We start from the raw sequence: 19,883 nt of genomic DNA on the forward strand, positions 1-19,883 counted from the left end.
CGACCAGACACAACCCACCAGGCCACCAACCAGAGTCCTTCACCAACCCCAGAGACATCTAAATTCCAACAAATCAGGGAGACCTCAAGAGACCAAAGGAGAGACTGAGGAAAGGAAGGAAGGACAGACGAAGCAGAGTGAGATCCACAGACACCAGCCTCCACCGATTCAATGACCTGAGGAAGAAGCAGATTGTGTCTGAGTTTCGATAGATGCTGGTGTGGTGGATCTGGCATGCATGAAAATCTCCACCAAAGAGGGGAGCCGTCGACCCCTGCCAGGACAGAGCAAGCGCAACACCTCAGGGCCCCCCTGGCCGCGGCAGCACCAAAGGACGACCCCCGGGCCCCGCAGGGGCCACCGGCCGGAGAGCAAACCCAGGAGCAGGAGCGCCCCCCAACCCAACGCAGCAGGACGGGACAGCACTGCAGCCACCCCCCCCCACACACACACAGCCAACCGCACCACCACCCCCCCAACCAACCACAATCCCCCCCGCCCAACCCCAGCCCCTGCCCCCCAGATCCCGGGCAACGGAGCGGAGAGGGCACCCGCGCCCACCCCACCTCCCTCCGCGTGGAGGGACGGAACACCGGGGGCAGAAGGGGAGATGGGGGCACCGGGGGACGGGCGGCACACCCGAACCCCAGGCCCAGCGGGAAAAGGCCCTGGTTGTCATTCCAGCGTTCTTAGTAAAAGCTAACGCTGTTACTGAGTTAGTCATCTCTTTAATTCACATTCTAAACACCACGACACTGGATTTCAAATGAAATGAACGAGATGTGCTTTAATTGCAGATTTCCACTTTTATTTTTGAGGCGATTCACAAAAAAAAAAAGCACACGAGCCAAATTGCAGAAAAAACCCAGACTATGCCATTCCTAAACACCAAAACCAAAATGAACCAGAATGTTCCATGTTGTGTGTGTCTTACCCTCTGTCATGCAGAAGACTCTCAAAAAAGCTAGTAGCTGTGCTGACACTGGGGATCCATTTGAGTGCAGAGCATAGACACAAGACCTATAAATAACAAAATAAATCAGATTTAATATAATTATTAATAGGCCATACCAAATAGAAAGGTTACATTGATTTAACAGTCTAGCTCAAGTCACTTATCTAATTATGTCTGTCAAAGAAGTCTAAATCTAAAACACATCCACATCCTAATATTCTTGTAGTGCTTGGAAATGTGCCATCATGCCATATTCCGACAGGTCCTGTCAGTGTTTTCGCTGTCTGTATTTCTGTTAATTTCGTCTGGGGTTTTTTTGTATGGTGAGTAGTGCTGTCACTATCGAATATTTTTAGAATCAAATACTCAATGGATTATTCAATCAATTAATTGACTAATCGTAAACACGTTGATTTTGCATGAAAGCGTATTACAAAAGTATCCACCCCCCTGATTACTGTTTATTAACCAGTTATGGGTGTTTATTTTGTACTTTGTATTCATACAGTATAGTGATACAAAAAAAGACAAGTGGATTGATGTAGTACTAATGTTAGCGGTTTAGTCATTGTTTTCTAAAGTACAGTAAAAACAGATGTTTGTAAATGTCTTATTTTGACTAAACACAGAAGATAATCAGTCTTCTTTCATCAAGGACTACAGAAATTGGTGAACAATTGCTACATTATATTATATACCGTCGCATGAGTGAGCAAGTGAGAGTCACACTGCATTTATTGAATAATTTCAAAACATATTTTGTGCTTATTTATACAGGTGGGCAATTTACAAAATGTTGCAGGTCCATTGCTACGGTTTATCAAGAATTATAAAAAGCAAACTCATACGACGTCATCGTACGTTGCAGTCGCTTCCTGTTCTTCTTCTTTTAAATTGGTGGATCACATCTATATACGTAGTGTATACCGCGACCTACAGCGGCGGAGTCCCCTCTCAATATATGCAAAAGACGAACAGATGGAAACGGGCATAAGTCGCATGTCCGTTTTGCGCATTTTCAGTAATTTGGCTTAAAAAATTCATAACAATCGAAACCCCATTTTTGTGAGGGCTTTGCAGACAACTTCAGAAGTAAAATTGATGGTATTAGGGCCAGTCTTTTAGCTTCTACCTGAGGAAACACTGGAAAGTTTTGCCCTAGTTGGTGCAAGGACACTTGGTCGAGTTTTCTCCCAGGTCAGCCCAACAACGTGCCTTTTAGACCCAATTCCCACATCACTTCTAAAGACATTTTTTGAGGAACAAATATTAAACATTTTCAATTGCTCTCTTCAAACGGGTGTCTTTTCTGCCGCCTTTAAAACGGCAGTGGTGAAGCCCCTTCTGAAGAAGAGCAATTTGAACCCAAGTTTTTTTTTTTTTTTTTTATAATTACCAACCTGTATCTAACTTACCGCAAGATTTTAGAAAAAATAGTTGTCATCCATTAAATTCTTTCTTAGATACAAATAATATTTTAGAGAAATGTCAGTCTGGTTTTAGGATGAATGAACCATAAAGGATCGAGACAGCACTTTTAAAGATTTTAAATTAATTACATCAGTGAGCGTCACGGTGGAAGACTGGTTAGCACGTCCGCCTCCCAGTGCAGAGGACGTGAGATCGAGTCCGGGCTTTGGCCTTCCTAGGTGGAGTCTGCATGTACTCCCCGTGCTTGCGTGGGTTTTCTCCGGGTACTCCGGTTTCCTCCCACATTCCAAAGACATGCATGTCAGGTTAATTAAACTCTCCAAGTTGTCCATTGGTGTGATTGTGAGTGTGGATGGTTGTTCGTCTCTGTGTGCCCTGCGATTGGCTGGCAACCAGTTAAGGGTGTACCCCGCCTACTGCCCGAAGCCAGCTGGGAAAGGCTCCAGCGCCCCCCGCGACCCTTGTGAGGACAAGCGGGTAAGAAAATGGATGGATGGATCAGGTGTAATGGAGACCTGAAAAAAATTAAGTCTTGGTGCTACTGGATTTAAGTGCTGCCGTTGATACGTCAGTTATTAAACAGACTTAGAAACCTGGTGGGCATCTCTGGTACTGTTTTTAACTGGTTTTATTCCTATCTCACAGACTGATATTTCTTTGTAAGTATGGATACATGTTCCTCTGGAACAAATGGAATTAAATGTGAGGTTCCCCAAGGTTCAAATTTAGGCCTATTACTTACTACTATCTTTACATGCTTCCCCCTTGGGGATGTCATCAGGAGACACAGCATCAACTTCCACAGTTACGCTGACTATACACAGCTGTACGAGGGTCATTCAATAAATAAAGTGCATTTTTTGGTATAAGGACTTCTAATACACATAGAAGCTTACTTTTTTTCTTTTCCAACGTAGTCTCTTAGCACTGACACACACTTTTCCCATCTGTGCACAAGCTTCCGTCTTTCCTCAGCGTAAAAATCTTTGGACTGATGTCTCAGCCAGTCGTTCACAACACTTTTGTGCTTCATTGTCACTTTCAAACATCTTTACACAATTTAGTCCACTTGTAGACATTTTTTTCGGCTAAAACGTGGCACCATAACACAGTTGACATTCTCCTATGAATGTCAACTTGTTTCATAACTGACCGCTGTTCAATCCTAGAGCATGCTTCTTGGTCGGCAATCTTTGTTTAAAGGTTTTCTTTAATTTGCAAAATAAATTAAATCCATGTGAAAAAGAAGTAAAACAGAAATATATATTAAAAAAAAGTAATTTTCTATCTGTATTAGAAGTCTTTATACCGAAAAATTCACCTTATTTATATTTATTGAATGACCTGCGTATATTGCCATGTCTCCTGATGACATGGGGCCTATTGATACACTTTTAAATTGTATTTTAAAAATTAAGTCAAGGATGGCAGAACATTTCCTTTAGCTCATTTTTGACTATGAGCTTAGTTTTAGTCCTATGTAGCAAAGATCGTTTTTTACCATCTTAAGAACATTGCCAGAGTCCGCACGTTTCTGTCGCAGGCCAACACGGAGGTGCTGATGACTGCTTTTATTTCCTGTCCTTTAGATTACTGTAATGACCTGCTCTCTGGTCTTCCCAAAGAGAATATTTCAAGCCAAGGCTACTTCAGAATTCAGCCGCACATGTTCTGACGGGGACCAGAGGGCGGGAGCACATTACACCAGTTTTTAAATTGCTGCATTTCCTCCCTGTGTGCTTCAGGATTGATTTTAAGGTGCTTTTATTAGTTTGTAAATGTCTTCATGGTCCTGGGCCATCTTATTTATCCGACCTGCTTTTTTATCATACCAGCCCGCACAGATCCTGAGGTCCTCTGGGAGTAGAGTCATCAGGGCACATCTGAGGGAAAGGGAGAAGTATCCCCTTTTGTAGAGATTCTGTAAAGATTTTGAGAAATGGTGCTCTGATTTTCGATTCAAATATTTTTTAGATTTTGTTAGGCAGAGAATCAGGGTCTGCCGCCTTTCCAAAATGTATAACTCTTATTAGGGCCGGAGCAGCTACCGCTCCGAGGTCCCTATTGTTTTTCGTTCATATAATTATTATTAGGGCGTGGCAAGGTATTGTTTGCCCATTTTTAGGGCCTAAACATGCACAGAAACTAATGAAACTTGGGACTCACATCTGGCCTGGCAAAAGGAGCAAAATTTTCATTTTCATCAAATCATGTAATGTGCGATTTTTACAAAAAATACTCACTAGCGCCCCCTAGAATTTTTTTATGAAGCAGCCCCGGTTGTACGTTTAAGTAAGATCTACGAAAACATTTTGGTATTTGAGGGAGCCCAAGACCTACAAAAAAGTATCCTCGACCCATATGCTTAAATGAACAGGAAGTGAGGTACGGATTTTTGAATGTACCATTTTTTGCCAATTTTTGAACATTTGCAGGGGGCATACTCTTGCTCATTTCTCCTACACGTTTGATCCAATTGACTTCAAACTTGGCCTGGACCATGTCAAGACCTGGGCCATCAACAGGAGAAAAAATCTCAAGTTTTCTAAATACTATATGACGACGGCGGGGCATCATATTTTTTGTTTTATATTTCCTTTGCTATGAAAGACAAGATACGTAATAACTCCCCGGTACATGCTCCAAAAAATCTCAAACTTCACTTGTATGTTTATAGTTACGACCTGAAGGTATCTCTATGACAATAGTCAGTTATAAATATAGCGCCACCTAGCCCTTGGGTCGCCCCAAAAAATGATGACACATAAGGTATTTTGTTCAAAATTTGTATACTGGGTTTGCTCTCTGGCCGGTGGCCCCTGCGGGGCCCGGGGGTTGTGCCTTGGCGCTGTCGTGGACTGAGGGCCCTGGGGGTTGTGCTTGCTCTGTCTTGGCCGGAGTCGACAGCTCCCATTTTTGGTAGAGTTTTTGATGCATGTCAGATCCACCACACCAGCATCAACCGAAATTCAAACACAATCTGCTTCTTCCTGTGGTCGTTGAATCGGTGGAGGCTGATGTCTGTGGATCTCACTCTGCTTCATCTATCCTTCTTTCCTTTCCTCAGTCTTTCCTTCGGTCTCTTAAAGTCTCCCTAATTTGTGAGAATTTAGATGTTTCTGGGGTTGGTGAAAGATTCTGGTTGGTAACCCGGTGGGTAGTAAGTGATGTCTGATCGGTGCTGGATTTCACTTTCCTTTCTTTTCTTTGATCATTCCTTGGGTCTCCCGACAACCTCACGACTCCAGCTGGATTCTGAAGTATTTGGTTTAGGTGAACGGTAAGGGATTTTTAATAGGTTTTAGGTGAATTAATGAGTACACACTCACACTCACACACACATGCACACTCACGCACATACAAAAAAAAGAAAAAAAGAAAAAAAAAGAGAGAGAGAGAGCAATGATTCTAAGTCGAATCGGTAAGATTTACTGAATGAACAATACTGAGCTCTCTCAAAAAAAAGAAAAGAAAGAAAAAATTGGGATACTCTTAGTAAGTGTGATAACGAAGTCATTTATGAATATATTTTTTTTATTTTCCACCACTCAAAATGTTCAGTGACATCCGAACAAACCATACATAAGTACTTTTATTTATTTATTATAATTTTTTGTATGCCCTCTATGGACAATAAAAGCAATATTGTGCTGTGAGTAATACTAACCTGGACCATTTTTTCTTGCTCATTTTGTGCATCGTCATCCTACTCTACCCTCCGCAGTTGAACGTACAATGTCTGTCTGGACTGAAGATCGGGAAGATGACTTTGTGTCTTTGGTTTAAGAGAGACCAACATTGTATAATATTATCGTTAAAGGGAATGCCGACAAAGGTATGAAAGTAAAACTATGGCATGACGTGGACGCGACTGGATATAGCAGGTAGGATTTACTTTTATATTTAAGAAGTATAGCAACTGTTTGTAATTAGTAAATCTAATTACTTTTACACGTTACCTGGCCAACGACTTGGTTAACAACACCCTCAAAACACGCTTGGTTTCCGGTTGCCTTTAGGAATAATGACTACCGCCGCCAATGCTATGGAGTGGAATTACTTTTCACGCATGCGCTGAATAGGCATTGGAATTGAAAAGATTTCCGATTCTGTTTTTGATTCTGCTTAACGATTTGATTCTTTATCGATTCTTTTTTTTTTGTTGGGGTGAATAAACATAGATTGGCATTCACTTTTTTATGTCTTAATTGTATCTGTAAACAAGAGACATGTTTAAAAGTAACATGGCCTTACAAATCCAACAGTGAAGTTTTAAGAGGTCCACATTCGAGGACTCCTCAATGGGGTCCCCAGAAAAAAAAGAAAGAAAAAAGATTTGAAAATAAACATAACTACATTTTTTTTTAATTATCTTCTGTAGAAATTTACACAATACAATCTAGATTATTTTGTGACAATAATGTCTAACTCCAGTACCATTTTACACTTACATAAAATGAGCACTCAAAAACTACTCCTCCCTTCCTCAGTCAAAACAGATGCAGCCAGTAGACTGGTATGTGACTCCCGTGAGTTGCCTATGAGCATAATCAGAATGTTTGGAAGTCATAGTTCATTCTGTACGTCTTTGCACGTTTTGCAACCTTGAATGAACCCTGATTAAAAAAAAAAAACTCACGGGCCGCGGCATTTACACTTGTAAGCAGACTTTAACGTTAGAAGTTGGTAACTAATGGCACATTTCACATAAAGGCAAACTGGCGCTAATATAGTTACTACTAGTACCTGAACGCAGCTGCTGTGTTGATCCCTCCGGACTCCAGAGTGCTCACAAACACAACAGACTGTCATTGCATGCTGTGTGTGCAAATGCTCTTGCATCGTGGTAGAATTTTCTCCCTTAGACAAAATATCCAATTTGCAAATATTGCAAGTTGCCCTGTTGTTAGCTTTTCTTGGAAGATTTCAACAAACTTTCGAGCGTGGCACCATGTTTGTTGCACGCGTGGTGACATCATTTGTCCCCACATGGAACCGATAAGGGAATCGTTAGCCAAAATGGCAAACAATGCCAAGGAATTAAAAACACTGGGAGCCGGTTCACAACAAGAGCCGTTTTTTTATTCCTATCCCTACCTAGCGCTGAACGTACGTAATAGTCAGGGTCGGTGCGGTATCATGTTTCATGGCATTTTTATTTTATTTTATTTTTTTTCTCTGGAGAGCTCTTGTTCATTCAATTTGACATGTCATCATTGCTCTCCTTTTTATTTTAAATTTTTTATATATATATATATATATATATATATTTTTTTTTGTATGTGGGTGAGTATGTGTAAGTGCGTGTGTGTGTGTGCGTGCGAGCGTGTGTATTCATTAGTTCACCTAAAACCTATTAAAAAAAATCCCATACTAATAATATAATATAATAATAAATTGCCAAATGTAGAAACATCAATGTAAGTTATCACAATGTGGTGGCTCTCGCTAACAGGCAGAATTAAGTAACCAGAATTAGGTTAAAAAATTCTATATACGTAGACCATGTTTCTATAAATTTTGATATTTGGTTTTTATTTGAGGCAGATATTTTTTCCATTAAAATGTGATTTATGAGGAGGTTAGACCATTGGTCGATATTCAGAGTTTGTTTATTTTTCCAGTTAACAAGAATTGTTTTTTTTGCGATAGTAAGGGCTACAAGTGTAGATTGAAATTGTTTATGTGGTAAGTCAGTTGTTGTTAGGTCACCTAGCAAACACAAGTTTGGAGATAAAGGTATCTACAGTCCAAAATAGCGGAAAGTTTTTCTAAGACTTTAGTCCAGAAATACATAACCGGAGTAAATAACCATAAAGCAAGAACATAAGTGTCCGTAGTGTTTTGTAAACATTGGAGACAAATGTCGGAGTCTGAGAGTCCCATTTTCTTCATCATATATTGAGTAATGTATGTTCTGTGAATAATTTTATATTGGATAAGTTGTAAATTTGTGTGTTTTGTCATTTTAAATGCTTTTTCACAAACTTGAATCCAAAAGTCAGATTCCAGTGCTATAGACAAGTCTGTCTCCCATTTCGAGATGGGTAAAGACATTTTATCAGTATATGAAAGTAACTTATATATTTTTGAAAGTTTTTTTGTTGTTGTCGGAGAAAGCTTGTTCAGCTAAAACAGGCGGTTGGAGCGTACCCCGAAGTGTTGGAATTTTTTTCGTAGATAATGTAAAAAATTTCAGTTTTTTTATTTTGTATTTTTGGAGCAAGGATGTATATGATATAAACATATTATCTGAGAAGAGATGGTGGAGATGTGTAATTCCTTTCTGCTCCCACACACCTAAATAAAACGGTTGGTTGTTAAGTTGAAAGTTGGGGTTATGCCATAGGGGAGAAAGTCCACAGGGCTCCACTTGGGCTTTTGTAATTTCTAGTGCCTTCCACCAGGCAGTCAGGGTGGCGGAAATCATTGGGTTTTTAAAACAATTAAGTCGCTTAATCGATGTTGTAATAAAGAGTAAATCTAGAAGTCTGAGGTTATTACAATCCTTCTGTTCTAGTTCCAGCCAACAGTTAGTGTCTCTGTTGGGTTGTGCCCATACAACCATATATTGTAGCTGGTTAGCTATATAGTAGTACATAAAATTTGGTGCCTCTAGACCACCTTTGGATTTACTCTTCTGAAGAGTAGATAGACTAATCTTTGCTTTTTTTTTATTCCAGTAAAATTTTGTAACGGCTGAGTCCAACAACTGGAACCATTTAGCCGTAGGTTTAAATGGAATCATTGAGAAAAAATAGTTTATTTTGGGTAAAACTTTCATTTTAATGGTGGCTATTCGACCTATTAGAGAAATAAGAAGATTATTCCAGCAATCCAAGTCACTATAAATGTTATCCAGAAGTGGAGAAAAGTTTAAATGAATTAAATCAGTTAATTTAGGTGAGATTTTTATGCCTAAGTATTTTAAATTACCTATAGGAAATGAGTAGTGTGGGTCCTGGCTTGCAGGGTTCCATGAATGTCATTTTTCTATGCGACGTGCCGCCGTCTGGGTCGACGCCACAGGGGGTAGAAGTTGGTCACATTTTTTATTTTTATTTTTTACAGGGAGAGCTCAGTATTGTTCATTCGATTTGACATCATCATTGCTCTCCTTTTTTTTTTTTTTTTTTAAAAAAAACAACAAATCAATTAAAAAAAATTTAATAAATGTTTTTTTTTTTTAAATACATATAGATATATATATACATATACACACATATATATATATATATATATATATATATATAATTTTTTTTTTGTATGTGGGTGAGTATGCGTATGTGCGTGTGTGTGTGTGTGTGCGTGCGTGCGTGTGTGTATTCATCAGTTCACCTAAAGCCCATTAAAAAAAATCCCATACTAATAATATAATATAATAATAAATTGCCAAATGCAGAAACATCAATGTAAGTTATCACGATGTAGTGGCTCTCGCTAACAGACAGAATTAAGTAATCGGAATTAGGTTAAAAAATTCTATATACGTAGACCATGTTTCTATAAATTTTGATATTTGGTTTTTATTTGAGGCAGATATTTTTTCCATTAAAATGTGATTTATGAGGAGGTTAGACCATTGGTCGATATTCAGAGTTTGTTTATTTTTCCAGTTAACAAGAATTGTTTTTTTAGCGATAGTAAGGGCTACAAGTGTAGATTGAAATTGTTTATGTGGTAAGTCAGTTGTTGTTAGGTCACCTAGCAAACACAAGTTTGGAGATAAAGGTATCCTACAGTCCAAAATAGCGGAAAGTTTTTCTAAGACTTTAGTCCAGAAATACATAACCGGAGTACATAACCATAAAGCATGAACATAAGTGTCTGTAGTGTTTTGTAAGCATTGGAGACAAATGTCGGAGTCTGAGAGTCTCATTTTCTTCATCATATATTGAGTAATTTATGTTCTGTGAATAATTTTATATTGGATAAGTTGTAAATTTGTGTGTTTTGTCATTTTAAATGCGTTTTCACAAACTTGAATCCAAAAGTCAGGTTCCGGTGCTATAGCTAAGTCTGTCTCCCATTTCGAGATGGGTAAAGACATTTTATCAGTATATGAAAGTAACTTATATATTTTTGAAAGTTTTTTTGTTGTTGTCGGAGAAAGCTTGTTAATATCTTTAGCTAAAACAGGCGGTTGGAGCGTACCCCGAAGTGTTGGAATTTTTTTCTTTATCATATTTTTAACTTGTAGATAATGTAAAAAAATTCCGTTTTTTATATTGTATTTTTGGAGCAAGGATGTATATGATATAAACATATTATCTGAGAAGAGATGGTGGAGATGTGTAATTCCTTTCTGCTCCCACACAGCTAAATAAAACGGTTGGTTGTTAAGTTGAAAGTCGGGGTTATGCCATAGGGGAGAAAGTCCACAGGGCTCCACTTGGGCTTTTGTCAATTCTAGTGCCTTCCACCAGGCAGTCACGGTGGCGGAAATCATTGGGTTTTTAAAACAATTATGACGCTTAATCGATGTTGTAATAAAGAGTAAATCTCGAAGTCTGAGGTTATTACAATCCTTCTGTTCTAGTTCCAACCTACAGTTAGTGTCTCTGTTGGGTTGTGCCCATAGACCGATATATTGTAGCTGGTTAGCTATATAGTAGTACATAAAATTTGGTGCCTCTAGACCACCTTTGGATTTGCTTTTCTGAAGAGAGAGACTAATTTTGCTTTTTTTTTATTCCAGTAAAATTTTGTTACGGCTGAGTCGAACCTGGAACCATTTAGCCGTAGGTTTAAATGGAATCATTGAGAAAAAATAGTTTATTTTAGGTAAAACTTTCATTTTAATGGTGGCTATTCGTCCTATTAGAGAAATAGGAAGATTATTCCAGCGCTCCAAGTCACTATAAATGTTATCCAGAAGTGGAGAAAAGTTTAAATGAATTAAATCAGTTAATTTAGGTGAGATTTTTATGCCTAAGTATTTTAAATTACCTATAGGAAATGAGTAGTGTGGGTCCTGGCTTGCAGGGTTCCATGAATTTTCTGTAATAGGTAGAAGTGTTGATTTTGTCCAGTTAATAGAATAATCTGATAACTGTGAGAATTTAGTTATTAAATTAAATACTTCCCCTAGCGAAGTAGCTGGCTTTTCTAAATAAAGTAAGATGTCATCGGCATATAGATTAATTTTATGTTCTGTTACCCCAGAGTGAATTCCTTGAATCCTTCTTTCCTGGCGTATGGCTAATGCAAGTGGCTCAATAAATATTGCAAATAATAAAGGGGATAGTGGGCATCCTTGTCTTGTGCCTCTCTGTAAGTTAGTCACATTTGGCCGACGTCGGATTGGTGTATCTAGGCCTTTAGGGTAAGGATTGTTGAAATATATATCCTGCAATGTTTTACTTTTTGCCTCCAACAGTTTGATGTTTCGTATAGCATTTTTAAATTTAGAGCGAGTGAAATTAATTACCTGGCCTCTGAAAAAGGCTTTAAAGGCCTCCCATCTAACACTTGCTGATGTCTCAGTGTTAATTGTGAAATAATTGTCTATCTGTTTTCCAAAAAAACTTTAAAACAAATTTAATGTTGACAAAGTGAGGAACAAATTGCTGAAGAAGTTTGGATCAACATGGCTTGGTGCATAAATGTTGACCAAAAATAAGGCATTAAGACCGAAGAGGGCCCTGGATTATCAAAATGTACCCATGTAAGTGTCATGACACCTCTTGCTCCAGTGCTACTCACACTGGTGTATGGAAGGTGCGAATGTTTGGTGGTGGTCGGGGGGGCGTAGGCGCACACTGGCAGCCACGCTTCCGTCAGCCTGCCCCAGGGCTTAATATTATTGCCTGGCTTGAGAAAGGAGCCGACTATACCAGTCCCTTCCTTTTTGGTTCCTCTCCTACTGTCAGGTGAGTTTCTTGGAGAACAATTATTTTAGACTGTAAATCTTCTCATTGCTTGTGTTAGTTGTTTACGTTTTTGCAACCGCCTGCAGTTCCAATATGTCAATTTAATTTCTAACCCACTGGACATAACCTTGAATTTGAAATGTTTTACTAATGATATAATATAGTAGAGTATTTAACCCTAACCCAAAACAACAAAACAAGAGTAACTTTTTGTTATGGAACATACAAAATGCTTTATTGAACAACATGCACTTACAGCAACAGACATCGCAAAAGTCACTTTGAAGTAGTGCAAGTCTACACAGTGTAGCTAAACACATCACACCACATACTAAACACACCAAATATTTTTTTTCCCACGCATCACCTTTACTTCCTTATCTAAGTGACTCAAATGCGTACATCTCTCAGCCGCTGTGAAAAATAAAGTCTGGCAAATGAACGCAGAGCTTGCTATCATTCTGGGAAGCTGGCGAACACGGCTTTACCAAGACTGGGAGGCAGCACCGCGCAAGTTATGCCACAATTTGTCAATGAATCGTGAGTGCTTGGGCGAACGCAAAAGCATAGTTTCCAAGGACACGACAATGAGACTGACTCACAATGAGACGGAGCCTGGCGTGTTTGATGGAGAAATTGCCCAGTTGTTTGTTTCTGATACAGCAGATCATAAGGACTACGACTGATTTGTGGATAAGGATTAATCAAAAGCAACGTGAGTACATTGTTATATACTTCAAGTACAACTGAACTCACTGTTTACATTGTTGCTTCAACCGAACTCAGTTTTGTTCCGTTCGCTGCCTTTTTAAGAACATGCGCTAGCACTAGCATATGTTTTAGCATAATAGCATGCTATCATATGTTTTGAGCTAGTGTATGTTTAACCGTGCGTGCACCCAATAGTGCAGTGCGCCTTATGGGTGTGTTAAACACAGAAATAGCACCAGTAACTGTGACTGCGCCTTATAATACAGTGCACCTATAAAAATACAGTGTTACATAAATTGTTTTGTTTTTTTAAGCCCACCTCAAAGCATGCTGGGTACTCCTTTCGGCTCATTGAAATAGTGACAGCTGTGTGAAAGAGTTTGCGGGTCTAAATATGCAGTTTTAGCATCATTAAAACACAGATTTTTAAGTTTTTCTGAAAATTGAACGTCGGAGAAAGCCCCCAAAAGCTTCACTGGGATGTTTACGTTACCTACAAGCGGGGGTACAGATTAGGGTTAGTCGAGGAGAGATCGGTTCTACCACTTACGTCGCAGCAATGCAACGAGGTTCGGCTGGCTAATACTGCACATAAACACGTGGCACTTTTGCTCCTAAATTAGTAATCACAGATTCTGTGGCGGCGTATAAGAAGCACTTCTTCAGTTAGAAGTTAGTTCAAAGTTCTCACGAACAGATTACGAGGCGTGATTAGTGAGGAAAAGATGTAGAAGCCTTGCTATGCTAACCGGCAAACATTATCGCAAAACTGACATTAATTTAAGTGAATGGATGATATTACACTTTTTACAAAGTTCTCGCTGGGTAAAGCAGAGCATGTCAAACTTTTAATAGAAAAATAGCTGGCCTTATGAGTCTCTGGGGAGAAAAAGTAATGCTACACACTTAGCTAAACAGGAAGTGATGTGATTGTTATGGCGTCCGGTATAGCAAGATCTTGTGTGACTTCATTGTTTATGTTTGCCACCCAGTTCCCGATTCTTCCCGTGATGCAACGCGCATCACGGGGCGAAATCGGGAGCTGGGTGGCAAGAAACAACGTGTTTTACATGGAGTTTGATGGTTTTGCACATTCGGAATTAAGAGAGGCAGATTGTTCATTCTTGTTGTGCCATCAATTGTACGGCCCGTCGGGGGCCTGTTAAAAAGTTTTTATCGCATTTCCACCGAAAGGGGCTGCGAAAGAGGAAAGAAATGGCTGCGAGCCGGGAGGGTATATAACTTGACGCTTAAAGCCTGGATTCCGGCTGGTGCTGACGGGTTTGTGAGGCTCACTTTATTATTGGTAAGTACTTGTGACTATAAATTTGTTATTTGGAGAGGATTTAAAAAAAAAAAAAAAAAAGAGTTTGTGAATTATAAAATACGCTGAGTCATATTGTTTTGCGGTCTTATTCAGGTGATCCAAAGCATGATCGACAACCACCCTGACTTGTTCCTCGTCTTGAAATGGGCTACCCTGAATCGCTAAACCTGAAGGCTAAAGAAAAAGCCGTCCAGCGTTACAAACGGAGGATCAAAAGGCAACGAGTATCAGAATTGTGTTATGGATTCCTATAAATGAGACAACATATATATGTTTTTGTGCCTAGTAGCGGGGCGGGGTGAAGGACTTCCACAAACTTAACTGTAATGCAATAAACCTCCTGCGCCTCCTTTCCTTTGGAACCACAAAGAACACTTTAATGAAGAATAATTACCCAACTTTGCACAGGGCTTTGTACTAAATAAGAGTAAATGTCCCCAAAGCAGAAAGCAGATGTTTGGCCAGGAAACAGGTGAGTCAGACGGCACGCTACCACACCACACGGCACCGCGCAGAATGACACGGCCTCCATTGCATTTCCATTACAAAAGGCGGGATGGGGGCGGGACCATTTGAACTGTCCAAGCTTGCACACCTGCAGTGTGTGTGACTCTAGTCTGCCATAACATTTCACAGGTGGCAAGTCGCAGCAACATTGAACCATATTTACAATCCCATATGGACCACAATGGATGAAATATTGCGATCTTGATTTCATGACCGGCTCACGAAGCTATTTCTGAATGGAGAGCTCAGCCTCATTTATTTAACTGCAGCTCGAGTTCTCATTCAAATGAATGGAGACACACAACCAGGCGAGCAGTGTTTTTCTGTTAGCTATACAGAGCCAATAAATTAAATCGAAAGTTTTGGGGAATTAAGATGTTAGCTAAAAATGTCTACAAACGTTAGCATCCGCGGACTTGAGTTTGCTAACTAAGCTAACTGATAGCGTACCTTGTTTGTGTTATTTCTTTACATTTGTGATTGTTATATGCTAATTTATTTTTCATTTTCAGGTACTAATGCTGTTATTTTCATTTGTTTCAGTTTTCAGCTTCTTATGAATCCCGGCCGGCAGGTCTGGATAGAACCGCACTGTTCTGTCCTTGTAAGGTATTTCCTTTTTTCACCGCAGCTCTTTCAGAACTTGTATTTTGGCACGGTAGTTCAAGAAATTCTAGATTAAAGCTCTTGACGGCCCAGTTGAGTCTCTTCTCTGTCCGACTCGATGAGCTTGTTCAATAGTTAGCCTCGTATTTAGCGAAGTCATGCCGAGTACCTCCGGAATCCATGTCTAGAGGAAAGCGCAGGCATCAGCGCCTTCTGCACCCTCCGGGAGATTGACCAGCCTTAGGTTTGTTCTTCTAGATCATGCTTCGAGGTCCTCAATCTTCTCCTCCATGTCCTTGTTCTTCTTTCTGAGGCCGCGGACCTTAGCGACAAGGCTACTCACCGTGCCCTCTGCTTCGGCATTGTGAATCTCCGCGGCCTTAACTCGCTCAAAGCATTCACCCGTTTCGTTCCTTACTCCTTCGATCACTGTCAAAACTCCATAAAATTTTCTGCAAAAATTTGTTCTTAGGTCCTGAATGTCTTTGAGAATGGGCAAGGGATTAGCATTTTGTTCATTGCTCCCGCTAGCTTCAACATCTGTCATTGTGCTAGCATTTGATGTATCTTCACAAAAACTCATCTGTGTGTAAATTCAATTTTCGATTGAGACGTTTTGCTGCGTCCTTTATCCTGCTTAGCCAATGCAGATGCCATTTTCAGTGACCGCCTGGCTCAACCCAAGTGTTGATTGGTTCAGTTTATTAGAAATTTTGGCATGAATTTGCGGCGGAGCGGGACACCCAGCCTCTCAGTACACCGACATACTGAAAGTCCGAATACATAATATTTAAATATTTTTTACGTAAATATAAATAATACTTTATGTACAGTAGCTAGGGTTGGGCGGTAAAACGATAATATGGTATCCCAGTGTCCAAAAATGGCAACAGTGTCACTTTCAATACCGTCATTTAAATAACAACAACAAAAAACTGCAGCGTAAATAACCTATTAGTAAGCTGTTAGTTATGTGACAGTCACATGACCGCTCATAAGACAAAATGTCAGCACAACTCGGTGAAGCGGTCCCCTAAAAAGAGAAGAAAAAATGCAACTGCTACAATTTGGCAGCAAATGTCGATGAGGCCTGTATGAAAAATCTACATGAGGACTGTAATGGTGTGAGATGGAATATACTTTGTATCTTTGGACTTATCTGAGGGGGAATTTATTAGGTACGCCCAGGATTCTCGCCACTCCGCTCGCCCAGAGCGGCGGCCATTTTGGCCAATTAATTAGATACGGCAAGGACTCTCTCCCCCTTGCCCACCCGGATCGGCGACCATCTTGGCCAATTTATTAGGTACGCCCAGGATTCTCGCCACTCCGCTCGCCCAGGGCGGCGGCCATTTTAGCCAATTAATTAGGTACACCCTGGATTCTCGCCACTCTGCTCGCCCAGGGCGGCGTCCATCTTGGCCAATTAATTAGGTACGCCAAGGATTCTCGCCACTCCGCTCGCCCAGGGCGGCGGCCATTTTAGCCAATTAATTAGGTACACCCTGGATTCTCGCCACACTGCCCACCCAGGGCGGCGTCCATCTTGGCCAATTAATTAGGTACGCCAAGGACTCTCTCCACCCGGGTCGGCGGCCATCTTAGCCAATTGACTACTACTAAAATTACTACAAGTACTACTAATACTACTACTTCTACTACTACAAGTACTTGCTTACTACTTACTACTATACTACTACTATGTCTACAAGTACTACATACATGCGTGTTTCCACCTTGCAAGAGTCAGCAATTCCACATTTCTTGAGCGATTCCAGTGGTTTAAATTTTAAACTGTTCAGCTCATTTACAAGAGTCAGCAGTCCCATTCAAAATTTCCGCGGGAATTTTTCTAGTTATGGGACTGCTTACGGAGCAGCTGCTTGCGAAGCAAGCAGGCACATATTGTTATTCTACCTCGGAAATAGGTTTATTATTATGAGACTGCTGAGCGTAGCAAGCAGCACATATTACTATCCTACAAAAATGGGCTTATTATTATTATGGGACTGCTTGTGAAGCAAGCAGGCACATATTGTTATTCTACCTAGGAAATGGGTTTATTATGGGACTGCTTGCGAAGCAAGCAGGCACATATTAGTATTCTACCTAGGACAGTGGTTTATTTTTGTTGTTATTATTATGGGACTGCTTTGCGAAGCAAGCAGGCACATATTGTTATTCTACCTAGGACAGTGGTTTATTTTTCTTGTCATTATTATGGGACTGCTTGCGGAGCAGCTGCTTGCGAAGCAAGCAGGCACATATTGTTATTCTACCTAGGACAGTGGTTTATTTTTGTTGTTAATATTATTATTATATATTATTCCAGCGATTTTTCCGCTAAAATGCGGCCCGTACCGTACATCGCACCGGCACAAATGAGGTATCAAACGATGCGGCTCGATCTGACTCGCTGCGCTATTATTTTTCTAAGAATTCCCAGTTACCTTGGCGACGCTATTCCCAAAAAACTCCCAAATTAACTCCCCATTGGGAATGAATGGGAAAAAATCACACTTCAAGCACCTTTTTCCAAGACACGCTGCGCGCGCATACGTTATCCGACCGATACGAATTTTAGCTCATTTTGTAGGAATTTGTCCCATCTTTAGCTCAGTGTCGAAATCTTTTTTAAGGAATGAAAGCCCCCCCCCCCTGTTCGGGTTCAAAGACAGTGGCTGAATTAGCTTTCTCACACACTCTGTTGGCTAATTAGCCATCCAGTGCCGGGAACCAAATAATGTATTAGAAAAAATTTCACTTCAACTCGTCACCACTGCCACAATCTTTTGTCACTAGACGTCAAATTCTCACATTTTGTAGTCACGAGTGTCTTCTTTCAGACAAACTAACTTTTATTTGGTTAAGGTGTCATTTAGTACCTTTATTTTCCCTTTAAGCGAGTAGAAGTTGGACTCTCTCGCCTATCTCTCCCATGTTAATTTGGGCGACTTCTTCCTCTTCATTTCGAATAAATCATAAGTTTTCAACCTGCTCTCATTTGGTCATTTTTCATCCGATTAAAAAAATGAGAACATGCTCGTGTTCCCCAAACCCTTGCCGTTCTAACGAGCCCTTTCTTGAATCTGTATCTTCAACCGTTAAGTCGCGAGAGGCTTTTGTTGAAGGGGTGCTTCTCTCATTCTATCTCAATGCAATGTGGGTGCGTGACGTCACTTCAACTCGTCACCATGGCAACGATCTTTTGTCACTAGACGTCAAATTCTCACATTTTGTAGTCACGAGTGTCTTCTTTCAGACAAACTAACTTTTATTTGGCTAAGGTGTCATTTAGTACCTTTATTTTCACCTTAAGCAAGAGAAGTCGGACTAATTCGCCTGTCTTTTACATGTTAATTTCAGGCGCCTTCCTCTCTCCATTTCTGATAAATCATAAGTTTTCAACCTGCTCTCATTTGGTCATTTTTTATCTGATTAAGAAAATGAGAACATGCTCGTGTTCCCCAAACCCTTGCCGTTCTAACGAGCCATTTCTTGAATCTGTATCTTCAACCGTTAAGTCGTGAGAGGCTTTTGTACAAGGGGTGCTTCTCTCATGCGATCTCAATGCAATGTGGGTGCGTGATGTCACTTCAACTCGTCACCATGGCAACGATCTTTTGTCACTAGACGTCAAATTCTCACATTTTGTAGTCACGAGTGTCTTCTTTCAGACAAACTAACTTTTATTTGGCTAAGGTGTCATTTAGTACCTTTATTTTCACCTTAAGCAAGAGAAGTCGGACTAATTCGCCTGTCTTGTACATGTTAATTTCAGGCGCCTTCCTCTCTCCATTTCTGATAAATCATAAGTTTTCAACCTGCTCTCATTTGGTCATTTTTTATCCGATTAAGAAAATGAGAACATGCTCGTGTTCCCCAAACCCTTGCCGTTCTAACGAGCCCTTTCTTGAATCTGTATCTTCAACCGTTAAGTCGTGAGAGGCTTTTGTACAAGGGGTGCTTCTCTCATGCGATCTCAATGGAATGTGGGGCGCGTGACGTCTCCAAGTCAAAAATGTATGTGCTCTTAAAGTGACAGTGACATATTTTTAGATTATGGTTAACTTCCACATTTCTTGACCGATTCCAGTCATTTAAATTTTAAAATGTTCAGCTCATTTACATTTTTTAAAATACATTTTCAGGGACAGTGAGATACTTTTAGTTGATGTTGATTATGGTTAACTTCCACATTTCTTGAGCGATTCCAGTGGTTTAAATTTTAAACTGTTCAGCTCATTACCAAAGAGTCAGCAGTCCCATTCAAAATTTCCGCGGGAATTTTTCTAGTTATGGGACTGCTTTGCGAAGCAAGCAGGCACATATTGTTATTCTACCTAGGACAGTGGTTTATTTTTCTTGTTGTTATTATTATATATTATTCCACGATTTTTCCGCTAAAATGCGGCCCGTACCGTACATCGCACCGGCACAAATGAGGTATCAAACGATGCGGCTCGATCTGACT

General features: G+C 40.1%; 1 protein-coding gene across 3 annotated transcripts in view; it reads right to left on the reverse strand.

Annotated features, from left to right (window-relative positions):
* The window catches only part of setd3 (SET domain containing 3, actin histidine methyltransferase), a 152,560-nt gene that overhangs the window by 8,592 nt on the left and 124,085 nt on the right, over positions 1–19,883 (reverse strand). For all 3 annotated transcript variants that reach the window (XR_013290060.1, XM_077555279.1, XM_077555280.1), the window contains one exon: positions 935–1,020. Coding sequence is in view for 2 of the 3 variants with exons in the window: in XM_077555279.1 (XP_077411405.1) it covers positions 935–1,020 (86 nt within the window). In the remaining variant the exon portion in view is untranslated. The remainder of the gene's footprint in view (positions 1–934; positions 1,021–19,883) is intronic.

This window comes from Vanacampus margaritifer, chromosome 1, assembly GCF_051991255.1.
Source record: "Vanacampus margaritifer isolate UIUO_Vmar chromosome 1, RoL_Vmar_1.0, whole genome shotgun sequence".
Taxonomy (NCBI): Eukaryota; Metazoa; Chordata; class Actinopteri; order Syngnathiformes; family Syngnathidae; genus Vanacampus; species Vanacampus margaritifer.